The 21,676-nt window shown below is 38.3% G+C and overlaps 1 protein-coding gene across 1 annotated transcript; it reads right to left on the bottom strand.

Moving 5' to 3' along the window:
* Window positions 1–15,300: 15,300 nt before the first annotated feature.
* On the bottom strand, window positions 15,301–20,951 carry LOC142356371 (uncharacterized). Its single transcript, XM_075408298.1, has 2 exons — window positions 19,508–20,951; window positions 15,301–19,367 (listed from the first exon to the last, which is right to left on the bottom strand). Exons 1-2 carry the CDS (start codon window positions 20,949–20,951, stop codon window positions 15,301–15,303), a joined length of 5,511 nt encoding a protein of 1,836 aa, XP_075264413.1.
* Window positions 20,952–21,676: the final 725 nt, after the last annotated feature.

The raw sequence follows: 21,676 nt of genomic DNA, 5'->3' as shown, positions 1-21,676 counted from the left end.
CTAAATGAACGTTATTATTATATCTTACAACAGCATCATTTAATATATTTACCCAATTACCATCCACATTGATGAACATTGGTTGATTAATTGTGTGTAATAATGCTCTATTAAATCTCTCTGTAAACACAGCCTTTAAATCAATATAAGTAGAGTATAATTCAGTTTCATATTCTTTAAGTAAAGATTTAAATGTTTTATTGTAAAACTCACTACCTCTATCTACTCATAAAGTTTCTGGTTTTTGTCTTTCTGATAAGATTGTTTTAAAGCCATTATTGATAGATAAACCAGATTTTTTTGCACCATATTTTGTGAATCTGTCTATAACTGTTAATATAAACTTTTAGTTATTAATGGATTTACTTAGAGATGACTTATCAATTAAATTAGCTGAACATGCTTCATCTCTATATAATGGTATTATTCTTTCTCTTCTAAATTTTTGTTTTGAGGCTGAATACTTCTTTAGCCAGGAGTTGTTTTTTAGTTTTAATTGTGCTTTGTTGTTTCATTATTGATGTAGTTGTAGGCATATCTATCTGCTTTGCAGGAACTTCGTTCATCAACGTGGTTGCTACCTTACTCATTTACCATAATCAAAAACAGAATTATCTAGCTGTTCGTGATTAAAAATGTTCATAGATAAAAGTTGTTTAGATATATTTAACATTTCATCATAAATTCCATCATGACCAGCTTTTGTTTCTAGTATATGTAATTGTTATCTTTTTATAAGACTATCTGCGAAGTTACAGCTATGATTGTTGAGTTTAACTTTAGTTAAACCCCCTGCTATAGTTTTTCTCTTTATCCTCTAATATACATTTTATTTCACTTTATCTACTCCTTCTCTTATCACCTTTTCCTAAATCATATCTTTTATCAAATAAAAACCTGTAAATTTGTTTTCATCTTCCTCGATATTATCGTGTAATCCATGTTGATTAGTAAGAAAATTAATAAATCCATCTGAAAAATCATATACAATATTCTTAACTAAAAATGCACCCTGCTCTCGAGGTATACTAACATCGTTTATTTTAAATCTCCTAGTAGGTAAATATACGAGATTTAATTTTAATTGAGGATTAGTTTGAGTCCCCATTGAATGAAGAATAATGGCTGTGTTTGTATCAACAAAGCTGGTGCTATATCTTGAGTTTGCTTTGTAGTTTCTTTTAACGTTTCTTTAATCTTGGAAGCGTTTTTACCGCTCTTTTGCTGTTCCATTCTTAAAGCTGTAGGTCTTTGGTTTTAGTACTACGAATTCTTCTATCTCTCTGCTCCCTAACTCATGTTTGAATTTACCTCGAACTTTATTGTTTGTTTTGATTGGAGTATCGAGATTGGATAGATCCATGTTTTTATCATCAACACTACCTTCACTAAAGCCTAATACAAAAATATCAGTATCCAAATAATGCAGCCTTAGATTTTTGAGTGATGGTTGTAATCTTTGACTTTGGCTTTGGCTATAGGACTTATTCCATGTTCCACGATTAATATATCTATTTCACATAACACAGCATATACCACCTCTCATTGCACTAATGAAATCTTTTAGCACTTGTTCATCTTCAATTGGTTCTAATTCAACTTCACTTAGTTTTAGGAAACAATCAAAGCTGAAACCAGGTAGACTGATATAATGCAGATGATTGAGTTATATTTCACTATGTACTAACTGAACAAATAGATGGAAGCAATGTTCTAATATTCTGACAACATTCTCCATATACTCTAATGTTAATTCTTTACCAGTTTTCATAATATTACTTCTATTAAACTCATCAACTTAAGATTGAGCTGGTAGTTTATTTGTTAGCGATGATCTAATGTCTGTTATTGATAGTATGTTCAATTTATTATTATAGTTTTTCACATTCTTATAATACTCATAAGCATACAATGTTTTACATTTAACACCATAAACATTTGCCAATTCATTAAGAGATATTGTCATAAATTTGTAACTATCTATAAGTTTAGTATACTAAATCTAAACATTCTAGCTTTACCATTAGTACTAGTTATCACATCAAATCTTCTCTTATGTTATTCTGATTAAATAGCTCATTAGATATTAGATTAACGTCGTAGCCTTTACCATTATGAAATATAAATGGAATGATGTTTTGTTGTTTGTAGTTTAAGTTACAAATATTACATGCCGGGCCTCTATGTTTGCCAGTTTGGTGGCAGTGATCTCTAACTTTATTAATGCAAGGTTTATTACGAATATGACAAGTGTTATCGGCATCATGATATAAATTATCTTCTTTATTAAATATCATTGGTTTTTTCAACTTGGAATTATTCTCAGTTTCTATTTCCAATAGATCTTTGACATAATCTTTGATACAGTGTAGACCAAAATATCAACTCTGATTTCCATTAAACGAAAATTCGACCGTGCTTCGCCAACTAAAGCCAACGACAATAGACACAGGGTCAAATATTTTATATATATTATCAACAATCTTTTAATTAATGCTGTCCATATAACTTTCAATATCGCTATAGATGACATTCTTCACTTCTTGTTAATTGTAAAAGTTTTGAATTTGATTTGTTTTAACTTAGGGCACACAATCTTTGGTTTGGTTTGTGTGCAGCATTCATGTTGTGGTTTTCATATTTTTGTTGAGTGGCAAACCAAACAGAACATTTATCAAAAAACCAATACTTTTCATGTTTAGTTTTTGGTCTTTTTAATTATACTTCTATGATCTTGATAAAAGCACAATGTTAATTCCAAACTAATTTTCAGATATTCTAACGACCTTTGTTGAGGTTTGAGCATCTCTCTAATATTTCTGCTTTAGTGTAATCTTCAGTTGAAGGTTTGTAAAACCAAATGTTGATGTTATTTTTATTCTGCATTCTTTTCAAATAATCACATGTGTTTTCATTATCCCCCAGTCATCGAATAAGCTATCGGTTTATTTATTTTCTCTATTTGCATCTTTGATTTCAGGATATATTGCGGCTGCAATACATAATCGTAAGCAGTTAAATTTATTGGTTCTAATATTTAATATCGCTTTTGTTTTACTTCTTAGTCCGGGTGTAGTTCATTATAAGATACCAATGATGGCTTACTTCTTGCTATGATTAGTTGCATATCTGATATTTCTATAAATTCATAATCATAGCCATAGGCTTCATATGTTTCTTTAACTTATGAAGTTAGCTGTTGGTTTGGATTCAGTCGATGATCTTTAGTCATAATTTCATCAGTTCTAAAGCTGTTTTCAATAGCATTTTGGGGGCCAAGGCCTGGGGCCCTTCTTCCTCATCATCGGGAGTTCTCTCTCTATATACGCAATTAGCAGTAACTTTGTATTTATAGGATTTAAATGGTTTAAACTCTTCTAATATGTAATGTAGTGGCTCATTAACATCTTTGATAAAACTATTATTAGATTTAGTAATATATAACTGTCTTTGATTGAAGATTGATTTAAAATTAAAATTATTGTCTTGGGCTACGTTTTCCCTCCAGTGTTTATTCATGTGGGTTTGTAGACCTATTTCATTTCAGCCGCAGACCCAACATGGGAACACAATTTGAGGTTTGGGCTTAGTTTCAAGTTCAGTTTTAGACCCAGTTTTAGTTTGAGGGGCCGTGTGCGAAACCCTTTTATGTTCAGGCAAAATCTTTTTAGGAACGAGAATGTAATCATCGTTTTCGGGGTCGTACACTCTCCCCATGTTTTCAGGTTTGGGTTTAGGCTTAATCATGGGCTGGGTTGGGGCTGGGGGACCAGGGGCGAAGCCGCCTTGGGCTTAGGCTTAGGAATGAGATAGTACTCATCTAGATCTTGATCATACATTTTCACCATGTTTTCCGTTATGGGTCCGGAGGCCGAGGGCGACGCCCCTTTAGATCGGGGTTGGGGTATAGGCGAAGCCCTTTCAGCCTTTCATAATCGTTTCCCTGGCTCTTTTCTGGTGCCTGCTTGTTAGATTACTTCTCTCTTTGAGTCAAGAAATAACTCACAAATATCACAGAAGTTCGCGCTTTTTACAATAGACATCTTTAATTTTTAAGAACAAAAATTCATTTTCGAAAAATATATAAATTAAAAATGTCTAAATCAGTAAAGTGTGATAGTTGTAAAACTAAATTTTGCGGTAGGTGTTGTGACAAATGTTTAGATAGTTTATTTGAGTGCTACTTTATGAATAGGGATTATATTAGTCATATGGATATACATTATAATGATCCGAATCTATATATAACATGTATAATGTGTAAAGTAAATGAACATATTAGCGGGTTTAGGTTTAAAAATTTTAAGTGTAGACTATGTGTTTATGTTCATAGATATAGATATACGCGCGCTAAAGATAGATTCAGAGAATATGCTGAAAAATTGAAGATAAAAGTTTAGAGTTAAGCTGGTTTTGTGCAGATTATCCACGAAGTGGTCACACAAATTCACGAAGTGGCTCCGCAGACTAATCTCGAAAGTTACACTAAAAATACACTAATAACTGTGTTTACACCAATCTCATTGTTTTTGACTGTATATCCATCACAATGTGTCCCATATACAGTCTCAGAGCAGGGATCGCCCTTTTTAAGAACTGTGAATTTGGTTTTTTTCAATCTCTCTTAGTTTCATAGTAATTCATCAAAATCGGGGGACGTTAACTGGAGTCAGTGAGGAAGGAACCCCAAACCTTCCGTTTGCTGAAGCAACTTAACTAGACTCGATGACTTAACCACTACACCAATAGAGACAGGAAATGATAGATTTTGAGGGAATATAAAGGGAATTATAGTGGATAAAACAAAGGTTATATGTAGTAGTGGGAAAAAGGGGGCATTTGTCCACGCAAAAAAGAATACCCGTTAGGGTTGAGTTTTTTTCGTTGGATAGCCCCTTTTTCCCACTATATATGTATATATATATATATATATATATATATATATATATATATATATATATATATATTTGTGTGTATATATATATATATATATATATATATATATATATATATATATAGTGCGTTATATACAAATGACGATATTTTTCTCTGATTTCAGTTATTTGCCTCTCTGCTATCGCTGAGTGTTAATTTCTACTGTTTGGTTATCCTAATAATAAATGAACAATTGCGAAGCGTAGATTTCTACCTTGTCATTCTTCAAGTGGCCGCTGATTTCTTGTTTCCGGGCGTCATTGGGTCAATGAGAAACTTTGTCAACACAATGCTCTATCAGTACAATTTCTGCCAAACGAGGACGGCTCTGAATGAAATGATGAACGCATTCGGGTAAGAAACATCAGTTCAACCTTTGGCATTTTAAAACAGTTTTTGAGAAGCATCCCCAGGCTGAGGTGCCAGACGGAAGCAAGTATGTCCAAACCGTCCCAGACGGAAAATACCTATGTCCAGACCGTCCCAGATGGAAGTTGCCTATGTCCAGACTTTCGTGCGTTCACCAGACTTTCGAGCGTTCATGTCCAGACTTTCGTGCGTTCACCAGACTTTCGCGCGTTCATGTCCAGACTTTCGTGCGTTCACCAGACTTTCGTGCGTTCATGTCCAGACTTTCGTGCGTTCACCAAACTTTCGTGCGTACCTCACGTAAAAAAAGAATTTATATGTGGATTTGTGGACTTATGGAACCCTGGCGACTTCATCTTCAATGGGCATCTACAAGCATAAAATATTAGTTTTTTAGTCTGGACATGAACGCACGAATTTTTGTGCGTTCATGATCAGACTCTCGTGCGTTCACCAGACTTTCGTGCGTTCATGTTCAGACTTTCGTGCGTTCATGTCCAGACTTTCGTGCGTTCATGTTCAGACTTTCGTGCGTTCATGTCCAGACTTTTGTGCGTTCGACAGACTTTTGTGCGTTCATGTTCAGACTTTCGTGCGTTCATGTCCAGACTTTCGTGCGTTCATGTCCAGACTTTCGTGCGTTCATGTTCATACTTTCGTGCGTTCATGTCCGGACATTCGTGCGTTCATGTCCAGACTTTCGTGCGTTCACGTTTAGACTTTCGTGCGTTCATGTCCAGACTTTCGTGCGTTCATGTCCAGACTTTCGTGCGTTCATGTCCAGACTTTCGTGCGTTCATGTGCAGACTTTCGTGCGTTCATGTCCAGACTTTCGCGCGTTCGACAGACTTTCGTGCGTTCATGTTCAGACTTTCGTGCGTTCATGCCCAGACTTTCGTGCGTTCATGTCCAGACTTTTGTGCGTTCATGTTCAGACTTTCACGCGTTCATGCCCAGACTTTCGTGCGTTCATGTCCAGACTTTCTTGCGTCCATGTTCAGACTTTCATGCGTTCATGTCCAGACTTTCGTGCGTTCATGTCCAGACTTTCGTGCGTTCATGTCCAGACTTTCGTTCGTTCGACAGACTTTCGTGCGTTCATGTCCAGACTTTCGTTCGTTCGCCAGACTTTCGTGCGTTCATGTTCAGACTTTCGTGCGTTCATGTCCAGACTTTCGTGCGTTCATGTCCAGACTTTTGTGCGTTCATGTTCAGACTTTCACGCGTTCATGCCCAGACTTTCGTGCGTTCATGTCCAGACTTTCTTGCGTCCATGTTCAGACTTTCATGCGTTCATGTCCAGACTTTCGTGCGTTCATGTCCAGACTTTCGTGCGTTCATGTCCAGACTTTCGTTCGTTCGACAGACTTTCGTGCGTTCATGTCCAGACTTTCGTTCGTTCGCCAGACTTTCGTGCGTTCATGTTCAGACTTTCGTGCGTTCATGTCCAGACTTTCGTGCGTTCATGTCCAGACTTTTGTGCGTTCATGTTCAGACTTTCGTGCGTTCATGTCCAGACTTTCGTGCGTTCGACAGACTTTTGTGCGTTCATGTTCAGACTTTCGTGCGTTCATGTCCAGACTTTCGTGCGTTCATGTCCAGACTTTCGTGCGTTCATGTTCATACTTTCGTGCGTTCATGTCCAGACTTTCGTGCGTTCATGTCCAGACTTTCGTGCGTTCATGTTCAGACTTTCGTGCGTTCATGTCCAGACTTTCGTGCGTTCGACAGACTTTTGTGCGTTCATGTCCAGACTTTCGTGCGTTCATGTTCAGACTTTCGTGCGTTCATGTCCAGACTTTCGTGCGTTTGACAGACTTTCGTGCGTTCATGTTCAGACTTTCGCGCGTTCATGTCCAGACATTCGTTCGTTCGTCAGACTTTCCTGCGTTCATGTTCAGACTTTCGTGCGTTTTTTGATGTTTCCAGGCTTTGTAATTTTGAACGCACGTCGCCCCCCCTCGTGCGTTCATCTTCGGTCTGGACATACTTGCTTCCGTCTGGGACCTCAGCCTGGGTCGCAATTAATGGAACTGTAAATAATATTTGGAAAAAAATGATTTAAATCAAAAATAGCTGTAATATCAAACTACGCATGATGGTAAATCTTAAATAATTTTTTTTGTCAAGCCGTGAGGCGTGCCAAATTGCTATTTTCATTAAAAATGAACACAATATGTGAAATTCAGATCAAGTAAACACCGATCTCAACCTGCAAGGCTTTTTCAAACAAATAAGTCGAAAGTTTTGTTGGATCTGAGGAGAAAAATTACTCTATGGCAAAACTTTAACATAACCTTCTAAGTTGATGTAATTGTAAAATTCTTCTGTTTTCTTCTCTTTCTTCTCTTTCTTCTTCTTTCTGGAGCAAATTTTTGTCGTTAGCACGCGGAGAACCAACAAATGTTTGTTTCTTTATCATTAATGGTAAAACAAAAACAATAATGGTTTCCTTAGCCAACTATAAGGACGGCGATCAATCAAGCCGATATGCAAGCGAGCCAAATTTTGAACCAGTCAAGTAAATCGCAGGCTTTGGAGATGCACGTATTATAATTTGCCCCAGGTGGGCCAGTGGGCTCTCTTGGTGGCATCGCCCAGGTAACCGGCCGGTTAAAATCCACAGCGGATGAAAACCATGACCATAGACAGCAGTCGGCTGGGGTTTGAAATCACTAGATTCTTTTGAACCGTTTCTTGTTTCTTTGGAGCGATGGAAAAAATGAATAAAAATGAATAGAAAATTTAAACACTGAGCACTGTCTTGATTGTGACGATTAGAAATTTAATATATCTGAAAATTTACTTAATTTTTGCATTACGTTTGGATTGCAGTTTAATCGAGTTGTTTTTATTTTGGCAATTTTTGCGTTTATCTGCTAAACGACACTCTACATCAAATTTAACATTTCAAAAACTTATAAAACTGTATTAAAGAGGTTCAAAGTGTACTGGGTCGAAGTACAAAATTTTACACATTGTTTGTTGAAGAAACAAAGAAGAGCCTGTGTGGATCTTTTCTGGTTTTGCCCCCCCCACGTCCATTCGCACCCCCCACTAACACATGTTATAGCATATTGTTTGCATTTTATACAATTACATATACAATTATGCACAACCGACATTTGCAATTTAATTATGCAGCGAGCTTTTGAAATGAACACGTTTACAGTAATTCAAATTTGCTTATAATGTAAGCGGACACATAATAATGCGTATTTTTACTATTTTTGCGCTTGTCTTCCATAGAATTGATTTTATGACATAAATTTGTTTGACATTCGGTAACAAAAATCCATCCAATCTCGTACCGTTGGCGGCTATTTATTGTACCTAAACTGAAGGATCTCTAACAACGAAAAAGTACATATTTGGGGGTGCAAATAGACTGGTTATATAGGACTGGGGGGGGGGGCAAAAACAGAAAAAATCCGCCTGTGTTTGTAAAGTGTAATTATGTTGCAGAGTTCCTTATGTTGTATTCTAAAAATATTAATTTGCTCTAATTTTTTCACCTGTGCGTATGATTTTTTAGCAATGTTTAGTGTTAAAAACGCACAATTTCAAGCTCAGTTTTATGAGAAATTGTCAAGATTTTTCTAATTATAGTAAATAAGATTGATTGTGGTATATGCTTCGCATTGAAGAGTAATCTAATCGCATTAAAAAATATACAACCATAACTCAACATAACAACGTGCATTTTTGTTCCCCACATTTCAGACAGCCTTGTTTTTCCGACCACTGTTGCTCGTTTTAATGACCATGATCACTATATGCGCAAAAAACTTTCTCCGCATAACTGCTAAAGCAATGTAGTCAAGATTGACATGATACGGTTGACCTAAAACTATGGTTGAACGAGAGCTGATCCTCACACAGAGAACGTAGTTGAACTTTTCCTTTTTAAATCAATCTCTTTTTTTGCGTTACTCATGAAAACGATCACAACTGTGATTTTTTTAGTGATTTTTTTTTAATTTTTGATTTCACTTTGCAACTCTACATTTCAATTTTTGGACATTTCGTACAAAAAATATGTGCTCAGTTACTCGAGATATTTTTAGAGCCGAGAAAATAAAATTGTCGTTTGCTATAATCACTTGAAATAAACGTCCATTATGGTATATAATAGGTAAATCATTGGAAATTTTTCTACAATTTTATTTGTGAGTTATTTTTAAGCAAATAATTATTAACCAACACGAAAATAAAGATATTATTCCAGTCATGTAGATGTGACTGTAATTGCAAAAAAGTTAATTAGGTAATGCCATAGCGTTTCAGAAACTTTTTAAAACTGGATTTTATGACATAAATTTGTTTGACATTCGGTAACAAAAATCCATCCAATCTCGTACCGTTGGCGGCTATTTATTGTACCTAAACTGAAGGATCTCTAACAACGAAAAAGTACATATTTGGGGGTGCAAATAGACTGGTTATATAGGACTGGGGGGGGGGGGATTTTTTCAAAACAGAAAAAATCCGCCTGTGTTTGTAAAGTGTAATTATGTTGCAGAGTTCCTTATGTTGTATTCTAAAAATATTAATTTGCTCTAATTTTTTCACCTGTGCGTATGATTTTTTAGCAATGTTTAGTGTTAAAAACGCACAATTTCAAGCTCAGTTTTATGAGAAATTGTCAAGATTTTTCTAATTATAGTAAATAAGATTGATTGTGGTATATGCTTCGCATTGAAGAGTAATCTAATCGCATTAAAAAATATACAACCATAACTCAACATAACAACGTGCATTTTTGTTCCCCACATTTCAGACAGCCTTGTTTTTCCGACCACTGTTGCTCGTTTTAATGACCATGATCACTATATGCGCAAAAAACTTTCTCCGCATAACTGCTAAAGCAATGTAGTCAAGATTGACATGATACGGTTGACCTAAAACTATGGTTGAACGAGAGCTGATCCTCACACAGAGAACGTAGTTGAACTTTTCCTTTTTAAATCAATCTCTTTTTTTTGCGTTACTCATGAAAACGATCACAACTGTGATTTTTTTAGTGATTTTTTTTTAATTTTTGATTTCACTTTGCAACTCTACATTTCAATTTTTGGACATTTCGTACAAAAAATATGTGCTCAGTTACTCGAGATATTTTTAGAGCCGAGAAAATAAAATTGTCGTTTGCTATAATCACTTGAAATAAACGTCCATTATGGTATATAATAGGTAAATCATTGGAAATTTTTCTACAATTTTATTTTTGAGTTATTTTTAAGCAAATAATTATTAACCAACACGAAAATAAAGATATTATTCCAGTCATGTAGATGTGACTGTAATTGCAAAAAAGTTAATTAGGTAATGCCATAGCGTTTCAGAAACTTTTTAAAACTGGCTGGCCCTGGTCCGGGTCCGCACTTTACGTGCATCGGGTCATGGCTGCGATAACTGACACACAATTTTCGGATGACAGCCCAAACTTCATGAGAGGAATGGTCGCGCTCATAGGTTAATAGGGCATAAAAACTCATATTGTGCTGCATAAATTTGTATGTTGGACTGCACTGGTGCAAAGCTCTGTAGTCTTGCTCCGCTGCTGCTTATGTATGTAAGGAAGCAGAAAAACCATCCCCAACGTGTAAACAAGCGGACTCATAAAATGTTCCCTGCTCGACTCATGAAAAGATCTTGCTCTACCGATGAATTTGCCCTAGCTGAACTGATAGAATGCCATTTCTCCACCATTATAGCCCCCAGCTTAGTGGGCATGTAAGTACCCGTTCTAGCCCCCCCCAATTACAGCATTCCTACCATTCATTTCTCGAGGGGAGAGCTAGCTATATTGGGAAAGAAACTATAAAGGTTATTTCCTAACCAATAAACTTTTTCAGATCCACAAGTTTAAACAAATCGTAGCCTTAGCGTGGTATATGTACTCGGAAAAGAAGAGTTCAGTAAAATTCTTCCATTTTTTTTGTATTAGAACAAAAAAAACGTTTTCCCTAAGATCTCAACTCTCCAGTGACCTGGTACAAGGATTAGGAGCCCACCCATTTTTTTCACGGATGATTCAATAGTGAACTGCATTTTGTAACATGTTAAATCTGCCTGATGATTTGAGCTTAGCCTATCTATGTTGCTGGCGGAAGGATTCCGCAATTTGTTTCTTTGTTTCGCTCCTTGAATATGGGAAAGAAGCTCCAACAGTTTTAAATGGGAAACTAGGCCCCAAAAACTAAAAAAATCACAGACAGCCATTTTTACAGACATAAGCAGAAAAAGAAGCGTTATATAAGGTGCTTTATTGGCTTTCATGTTTCTGTTTGCCTATTTTTTTGATACTGTCACATAGTTTATTTGGTTTCAGGAGAGCCTCTTATTTAGTTGGAGCTTTTAGTGAGCAATTAGTGATATATTAATTTTGCGGCACGTTTACGGATTGGTGCTTGATTCCAAAATACTGGTTCAGGCGCACTGTATGCTTAGGTTTTTTCAATTATTAGGCTGTTTGGGGGTAATTTCTAATCGCGCGAGATCAATTCCCGCCTTGACAAATTCTGCTCACTAATGGTCTCTTGTCGGTTCGGTTCTCGCCATGGCGTGTTTCTTTTATCATTATTTCCGCACTGATTCAGTTCTTGGCTTGGTTGTGTTTTTGACTCATTTTCCTTACTTTGCACTAAGCTGCATGATGGCCTGCGCGAGGTTTATTGTCCGCTTTGCAATATGAAGACCTGTGAAGCAATAACACCTGTGCACAGAACGAAATTTCTAACCGTTCAAAATATTCCTCTCCCGTAGTCGCTTGAAAGACCATGCACTGAACTCCTAATTTCTAAGTAAAATGTCTGCTACCTCTCTTTCTCAAAATGGTGAAGATTCTGCCAATCAATTTGTAATACTGATAGGGGAAACTTCAACGCTTTTGACCCTGCTGATGCTAATTAGGGCACGGAACAGATGTGTGAAAAAATTAGCGATGCCTTTTAATCTATGGGACCATTTGTTGTTGCTAGACGACGCAATAAAAGAATTAAAACACACAAAAACAACCAGAGCAGCAAATGCAGCTTAGTTGAAAGCTTCACGACGACCATTAGAACATCTTTCAGTGATTATTACATTCAGCAGTTAGACACAAAAATCGAAAACCAATATTCATGTTACAAACAGAAGCACACACAAATAAGATACCAGAATATAGACAATCCGAATAACTCTTTTGAAAATTTTACTGCAATTGAAAAAAACTTTAAAAATTTTAACGAAAGTGAGCTGACAAATAGAAATGAAACCCGCAATGCTGCGCTAAGAAATTGTCTAAGGTATCTTGTCATATGAAAAAAGGAAAAGGGGATCTGTGACAGAAAACATGGAAAATGATGGCACCCAAACAGCCCCGACTGAATGCTTGAAAACATCTTTTCAATCTATCAGAATTTTGTTTACTAAAATCTGAACTGCCGAGACTCAAAAATCAGAACAGTTCACAAGAAAGTTTTGAACCGACAATATGAATAAAATTTTTAATATGAATAAAATTATCTCCAGAACTAGACATTATCAATGGATATTGACAAAAATTTAAGCTGATTCCCATGTTAAAATACTCATTTATAGGCGAGACACTTTATACACCTGGTCAAAAAAAGATGCAGGACAGAATTTTTGAACACTTTTCTCAAACGAACAGCAAGTTGATCGAAAAGTGAAAGAACAACTCAAATGAGAGGATTTAACTGAACATGAGGACAGACCAGCCATTAGAAAAACTGATAGCCATAGTGCGCCTGGATCTGACGGATTCACATCTGACTGATAAAACAGAATAAACAAAATTTTGCTGCAGAGCTGAATACATTTTTTCTTTGGTGCAGTTGAGAGAGTGCCGAGTTCATTTTGCGTCCATTTCATTAAGTTGTTGCCCAAACTGAAATTGGTGCTTAGTGTAGATAACTTCAGACCAATATTTTTCCTTAATAACATTCTCAAAATTTTATCACAGGTTCTACCGTCTAGACTCAAAAGCTCCAAAATTCTCCCATGAAAAACATCAATTTGTTTATCTGCCAAACTGCAAGATCAATGCAGCTATCATAATAGCTCGATTGACTGAAGAATAATTAGGCAAATCAAACTGAATAAAATTATATCTCTCTATAGATGACTCAAATCATTTTAATGACTTGCTACAGAAAATATTTTCTGAAATTATAGCGCAAGATAGGCTGCCCAGGCATACTGACTACAACAAATGAAAGCTTCTACAGAGAAACCAAAACATGTAATGTAGTAAACAACTGTCTTTCACATTTCATTCAAATTGAGGACGATATTAAACAAGGTAGCCAGTTTCTATACTCCTCTACTTTTTAGGTATAGAACCACTTTGCCAAACTTTACGTAGAAACACAATGATCGAAACAGATCAAAACCTAAATTCTATTGGGTATGCTGACAATATCATAGAGATTTCTTAACGACCCTGCATAAAACAAGTTTTTGATGAGGTTTAAAGTTTCAAATGCGCATCTGGACTTCGGCTCAATTTAAAAAAGAAACCAAAGTTCTTATGACATGGGTAAATAACAAAGGTGGAAGAGTTAAAAAAATAGGAGTAGTAACTAAATTAAAGGAAAAAATGGTCAATCAAAGAAAGTTCAAGGAAAATCGCTTCTGAAATCTCAAATTATAGCCTAAAGTTGGTAATGTTGCTTGCAAGAAGTCTTGATAATTCAACATTTGTGTGAAGCAAGCTGATCCAACAGTTTAGACTTGTTGAACTGAAAACGATTTTCATAGAGAAAACAGAAATGATGTTGATCAATTCGTTGTGGAATAGACAACGGAATTACCTGAAAAAAATCGTTTTTATTTTTCAACTTAGAAGGGCAGTATTGGTTTTCATAATCTGAAAACGCAATCTGGCTGGTAAACTGATAGGTCTTGCCAAAACAGTTAAGTATATAATTTATGTAACATCGATTAACAAATCAAAACTCTTCTAAATTTTCCTCCATTTGCTAAAATATTAGGGATGGTTAGGCCTTCAATTATGAAGGACTGCTCTAGTATAGAATATTTAATCAAGGCTATTGACATCACCAATCTGATGCAAGCAAAATTTTAAACTGATGCAATCAAGTTTAAACTAACCACTCAGAAATTATTTAAGTAATTTAGGGAAGAGTTTACGTTTTTATTACTCATTGAATCACCATTTTTCAGATGAGTTGATGACATTCGCTGGATACATTTGGAAATTCAACCTTTTAACACCTCTTGCTAAAGCATTCTCTATTTGCTGTTCTTGAACTTTTGCTTGGAAAAACCAAATGAATGGTTGAAAACATTGCAACACGCCCAATATGCAACTCTTGTGAAAATGAGTTTGATTATTTTAAACACATGTTTCAAGAACGTCCTTAAATTTTGTCATGGGATGAAGAAGAGGGCGTTTGTTTGACTAAACTTTTCTTTATTGTAAATAATGAATAACTATTTAATTAACTTTTTACCGCTTTTGTTAATATTGATAACGCCATGGTTCCGCTGGTCCGCATTGGGAAGGGTGATAGGTCGTTATAGGTCTTGAGTCTTAGCTTTAAGTTTCAATTAGTTTGGTTGCTCATGTTTTGTTTCAGGTTACACAATTCAAGCAAGAGTATCATTTCCGGTTTTACCAAATTTCATCATCATGACTTTTCTCGTTACAACTTTTGGAAACAAATCAACTTACAAAAGGCGATAAAATACAATAACCGTAAGAAGTTAATCTCTAGCATTAACATCCTCCGGGCCCACAAAACCTAACCCTAACCTGGTTGTGGGTTTGGGGTAGACATGCATAAGTTTAACTGCCGGTCTAGTTAATTTGCCTAAAGCCGTCTTAACCTCGCATGACCTAGCTATGTTGTCGGGGCCGGTGATAGTCCGTGTGACTCGTCCCAGTGGCCAGATTCCTCTTGATGTAAACTCCTCAAGAAGCTATACAACATCATCCACTTCCGAAGCTGCTTCACGAGATGTTCACTTCTGTCGTTTGTTCAGCGAAGGAACAAACACGGTTAGCAGCCTCTTACAAATCTGCTGAAGTCTCTGCTTCACCTGTGTCCATGCCGAACTCTTCAAGGTAAGTGTCTCGTTGAAAACGGCTCCAGGAACATTGCAGAAGCGCCTTCCAAGCAAGAAGTGGTTTGGTGTAAGTGGGTTGTCGTCTTCGTGGTTGCTTCTCACGTGGGTGAGTGGACGCGAGTTGACAAGACACTCGGCTTCGCTGACGATTGTGGTAAAGACATATGGGGTGAGTTTCGAGGAACCAAGGTTCAAGAGAAAAGCTCGTTTGACACATTGAACGAGTCTCTCCCACACCCCACCAAAGTGGGGAGCAGAAGGAGGGTTGAGTTTCCATTCGACAGACTTGTTCAGTAGCTGATCTTTTATGTAGTCGTGGTCCAACATCAGTGGTCTTCTTCTGATCTGCTTTCTTGCTCCCAGGAAATTGGATCCGTTGTCTGACAGGAACAAGCGCGGTTGGCCGCGTCGAGCGATGAAGCGTCGGATAGCTGTCAAACACTTGTCTGTGCTGAGATCCTCTGCAACTTCTAGGTGAATTGCTCTTGTAAGCAAGCAAGTGAATAAGCAGATGTAGGTCTTCAATTCTGAATCTCGATGAACGGCGGCAAACGGTCCAAGGTAGTCTACGCCGACATTGGTGAAGATGACTGGTGACTGAGTTTCCTGGAAACGAATGTCTGGCAGGTCTGCCATCGGTGGCTGTAGTCCCTGTGCTCGGAAGCGGCGTCTCAGGAAAGCTCTGATTCCGAGAATGTGGCATTTCTGTTGTATGTAGTTGCGGGTGTATTCAACTCCAATGTGCATACAAATTTCGTGGCATTTCTGTATGTAGAGTTGAGTGCTGTGCTTTTTAGAGTACAGGATGATGGGGTGCTTGGCGTCAAAAGGTAGCGAGCTTCGTTTTGTTCTGCCACTCACGCGAAGAAGTCCACTTTCAAAGAAAGGGGACAAACAGAGCAGACGATCATTCTTTGACAAAGGCCTGTGTTGTTTCATGTTATTGATGGCGTCTTTGAACGACTTCTCTAGCGATTTTCTGAAGAGATAAATTCGGGCTTCGTTAATGTCGTCGAGTTCTAGTTTGCCTCTTTGTTTCGATCTGAGATTCTTTATGAACCCAATGACAACAGCCATAGAGCGCATTGACATCGTCCACTTTGAGAATCTGCTGACGTCGATAATACATTCATCGTTCGATGTTTCCATTGTGACGTTTGTCTCCTCCTTGTTAACCAAGGAGTTCGTCCAATGGCTTTCGAGATCACTTAAGAAAGCTGGAGGTGTTAACCAGAACACATTGATATCACAGGCTGGTATTCCTCGGGAGACATGGTCTGCGGGGTTGAGTTTTCCGCTGATATGCTGCCACTTGGAGACGGCTGTGTTGTTGCGGATCTCTTGTACTCTGTTTGCAATAAAAGTTTTCAATTTGTCCTTGCTTTTGATCCAGGCAAGGACAGCTTCACTGTCGCTCCAAAACTGTCTTGATATAACTGGTATTGTTAGCTTCTTGGAAACAAATTGCATTAGTCTGCATCCTAGCACGGCTGCTTGCAACTCAAGTTTTGGGATACTGATTTGCTTTAGTGGCGCAACTTTAGCTCTAGCTCTGACAAACCCAGTTGAAATGGTGTTAGCTGATTCAGATCTGATGTATATGACTGCTCCATAAGCCAGCTGTGAGGCATCACAGAAACAGTGTAACTGGTTTATCGGAGACGGCTCGATCGGAGAAACAGAACATCGTGGCATTGATATTTCTGGCACACTTAGATATTGCTCTATCCAAGTTTTCATTGCTTTCTGTTTCTCGTCTGACAGGAGATCATCCCATGCAAGTCCTTCTTTCCAAAAATTCTGCAAGATGATTTTGAGTGTAATCAATAATGGGGCAATGATTCCTAATGGATCGAACAAGCAGGCAATTAAGGAAAGGAGCTTTCTGAGTGTGTAGTCCGCTTTGTCTTCCTGAACTTTGGCACGCTTCTGGTGGAAGAAAGTATCATTAACTGTATTCCACATTACACCTATGACACGATGTTTGTCTTTTTCTTTGTCACAATGTTCTTTGGGCATCTTGTTAAGACATTGAACAGAGTTTGAGACAAACTTAGTCAGACTGAAACCTCCTTTAGAGAGTGTTTGTCGCAAGTTTTGAACTGCAGTTTCAGCTTTCTGTTCATTGACGAACGAATGTACAAAGTCATCCATGTAGAAACTGTTGAACATTAGATCTTTTGTAGCGGTGTTTCCGAAGTATTTTGCTGTTTGTTGGAGGACAAATATTGCTGTAGTTGGTGAACATCTGGCTCCAGAGATGAGTCCCGTAAACTGGAACTGCTGTACGGAGTTCTTTGACGGCCAAAGAAAACGGAGACAAGACTGATCTCCTGTTCGTATGCAAATTTGCATGAACATGGCCTCTATGTCTGCTATTACTGCAATATAATCCTGGCGAAAGCGAAGTAGTAAGCCGACCAGGTTGTTGAGAAGGTCGGGGCCTGACAGAAGGTTTTTGTTTAGCGACTGCTTCTTAAAAACAGATGCGGCGTTTGCAACACGCCTGACTTTCCCAGGTTTGTTGGGGTTGGTGACGGGGTAATGGGGAAGGTACCAAATCTTCTCTGGTGCTGGATTTAAGAAAGTTACTGGTTTGACATAACCCTTCTCTAAATCTGTTTCCAAAGATTTCTCAAACAACTGTTTCATCTCAATGTCTTTGTTGAGTCGGCGCTGAAGGCTGTCAAGTTGTGCTTTGGCAACCGGATAGTTGTTTTCTAATTTACTGTCTTCTTTCCAAAGTAAACCAATTTCATATCTGTCTCCGATATGATGGATTGTATCTTGTAATATTTGAACTGCTCTTTTACTGTCTGTTGAAGTATCTGCAGTTTCTTCAAACTCGGTTCCTGTATTCTCTGTTTTCAAGAAACTGGTCGCACATTCACTGAGATGTCTTTCAATATCAACAGTAAAATTTGTGAGCGCGTGGTCAAAGGCTCTATAACTATGGGATAGGAAGTTTGTTTCCTGTTGGATTGGATTATTTTTTCGTTTAATTGGGCCAGTAATTGTCCAACCGAGAAGATTGCGTAAAGCAAAGGGGCTTCCCGAGGGTCCTTGAAGGAACTCGCGTTCCAAAATGTATTGGGTAGCGTCAACACCTAAAAGTATCTGTATCTTGTTGTCACTAAGTTTAGGAAAATGTATGTGTTGAAGGTGAGGGTAGAACGAACACGCTCCGTTCAAATCGTTCACAGGCGCATTGTTGAAAGTCCAATTACTCACGGCATGAACGTAGTTTAAACGGAAGAGCGGTTGATCGCTATTGAACTTTCCAATGTCCAACCGAACAAGGTTTGCGTGCATGACGGATTCGTCAAATGCGTGCGATACATTCAGATCGAATTCTGAAGTCTTTGGAGCCCGTACCTTGTCGGCAGTGGTGTTGAGGACGTATGAAATGGTACTAGCATTGTCCAGAATGGCATAACAGTTACGTCTTTTATTATCATTTCCGAATAGGGTGACAGGTATTACCTGTAGTTGATTCCTCGTTTTTGATGGGAAACCAGGATTGTAAACCTGAGTTGGGATGTCACTGTTTTTGTCTTGTTGATCCAGTGGTTCACACATTGGCAGATCAATTGCTGTCACGTTTGTCGATTCGGGTGCTTTTTGTCTGTCTGTGTGGAGAAGGCTATGACGTTTGCCATTGCAATGTCGGCAGAGAACTTTTGACGTGCAGTTTTTGGAGGCGTGACTGGAGCTTAGGCAATTGAAGCACAAAGAGTTCTTCTTTTCTTCGCTATTGCGTCTGCTGACATCGAGACTGAGAAACTGTGGACACTTGCCAATGTAGTGATCTTGTTGGTCAAGCGGGCATTTTGTTCTGCTCCTATTTGCTGTTGCATTTCTCATAGGCTGCTTTGAACCAGAGAAAGAAGAGCTTCTGTTTGTGTTGTTGCTACTGTTAGCCGTCCATTGCTGAAGCTTTGCACTACCGATGTTCTTATTTGCTGTATTATTATGTTCAAAATTTTTATTGCTGCGGAATGAATTTTTCTTCCTGGAAAATTCTGTGTCCAATTTGAACGATTTTGGTTCTTTTGATTCCGATTGTTGAAGGAACATGAACCCTGTGATTGGTTATGTTGACCTGAATGGTTGTTAGTATTTGATGAAAATGTGTCTTGTAATTGTTCGAAGGCTCTGGATTGCCGATCCATCCAATCGGAAAGCTCTGTGAGACCTGGATTTGTCCAGTCGTTGTCAACAACATGTTCGGTCCACTTCAACTTGATTGGGTTTGGTAGCTTATCTCGAGCTATCCTGAGCAAGTACGTGGCATTTAGGTCGGCACTGAAGCCATGTGAGGCAAATGTCTGAACAACCTTTCTTAACAACGAAGCGAAAGCTATCAAAGCGGCGTGGTCATTCATAGCCGGTCTTTGGAAAGCTTCTAGTTCTTTTGTTAGGGTACCGACAACGTTTTGCGGGTTTCCAAAGCGTCTGTTGAGCTCTTGAAGGGCGGAAGAGTAAAACTTTGGGTTGCAAAGAAAGCCGCAGATGCAATCTTTTGCCAGTCCAATGACTAAACTTTGCAAATAGCTCATTCTTTCAGTGTCGGTGATGTCTTCGTTGTTGTGGATGGTCGAAGAAAACATGCTGCTCCATTCGTTCCACTTGAGCGGGTCTCCTTCAAACTTCTGAATTCGGATGTCCGGCAGCTTTACTGAGCGATGGATATTCCGTTGACGATATGGGTTGAAGTTTTGATTACCAAATTTTTGGCTGCTTGGGTAAACAGGTCCACGAGGGGTTACGTTTGAGGGCTCAAAACTACCGTTTGCCATGTTTGACCAACTGTTTGGGCAATATGCCTGAAATGGACCGGAATGGCTTGGCGTTGGGAAACAATTGCCGAAAGAAACTGGAACAGGTGTTCTATGGTCAGGTACATTTTCAAAGAGGCCGGTGTTATTAATGGGCCTGGCAGGAGGGAAAGTATTTTTAGCCGGAGGGAGTGTTCCACTAAAAACTGGCAGTTGAATATTTGAAGCTGTAGACAATTGTGGGAACGCACAAGTTGCGTCAATAGAGCTCTGTGAAACAGTTGTTGGGTTCACAAACGGTTCTACTAGTTGAAGGGGTTGATGTTGATTGCTTGCTACGTTGTCAGAGTCTGTTTGTTCGGGTGCTGATGGCTGGAGACTAAGCTGTACATCAGAACTGATGACTCTATTGAGGTTTTCTTGCAAAATTCTATTGGCGGACTGCACTTGCCTATGTATGGTAATCGGATTGGTTGTTGATTGCTGGTCTGCCAAATTATTGACTTGTTGCTGCTGTCGGGTATCTCGCATACTTTGAACAACTCCCGGAGACTGAGGTGCAGAGGGAACCGGTATTTGATTACTGCATGATGAAGCGGCGCTGCTTGGGCGTGTCAAAGTATTCCTGAAGGAAAGTTCATGCTTCTTTACTGTTTGTGCGACTTCTATTTTTAGCTTTGTCAAGCATGCTGCATCGTTGAGAGAGTCTTCAGCATCCACATTTTCCGATTGTGTAAGCTGGTCGACAAGTTCGTCTAGTTGTGACATCGTTCTCTTGAATTCATCATGTGCTACTGACACAACGCCGGGTTCCAGACCTGAGTGTATTTGATATTCCAGCTCCTGGTTGAGCTCTTTGACTATGTTTAGTTTTCGTTGAAACAATCTAACTGTTCCAACTATTGATGGCTTTCGGCCTCCTATTTTCTTTATTGGTCTAATTTTCTGAACTTCAGAGGTAAATTGAAAGGTCCAGTGGGGTGAATATAGGTCCCTTGAAGGGCACAACGAGTGAATTTTTGACCTTCCAGAGGTCACTTAGAGGTGAAGTGTGGTAATCTTTTGTCCATTTAGAGGTCACTTAAGGGTAAAGTGAGGTGACTTTTTGACCTTTTAGAGGTCAGAGAGGTCAAGTGGTTTGACCTATTAGAGGTCATGTGGTTTGACCTGTTAGAGGTCAAGAAGGTTTGACCTTTTAGCGGTCAAGTAATTTGACCTATTAGAGATCAAGTGTTTTGACCTATTAGAGGTCAACAGATTTGACCTATTAGAGGTCAACTGGTTTGACCTATTAGAGGTCAAGAGGTTTGGTGGTTTGACCTTTTAGAGGTCACTTAAAGGTCAAGTGGGGTGACTTTTGACCTTTTAGAGGTTACTTAGAGGTCAAGAAGGGTGACTGTTTGACCTTTTAGAGGTCACTTAGAGGTCAAGTGGGGTAACCTAGTGACCTTTTAGAGGTCACTTAGAGGTCAAGTGTGATGACTATTTGACCT

This window comes from Convolutriloba macropyga, unplaced genomic scaffold (assembly GCF_964194025.1).
Source record: "Convolutriloba macropyga unplaced genomic scaffold, txConMacr16.3 SCAFFOLD_2352, whole genome shotgun sequence".
NCBI classification, from domain to species: Eukaryota; Metazoa; Xenacoelomorpha; order Acoela; family Convolutidae; genus Convolutriloba; species Convolutriloba macropyga.
Note: the sequence above shows the minus strand (reverse complement) of the source record. Positions and strands in the feature narration are given on the sequence as shown.

Coding starts and splice junctions, on each gene's coding strand:
- LOC142356371 (XM_075408298.1), bottom strand. CDS start 20,951: ATGTCACAACTAGACGAACTTGTCGACCAGCTTACACAATCGGAAAAT. Junction 19,368..19,507: donor AAATACTAACAACCATTCAG/GTCAACATAACC, acceptor ATAATAATACAG/CAAATAAGAACATCGGTAGT.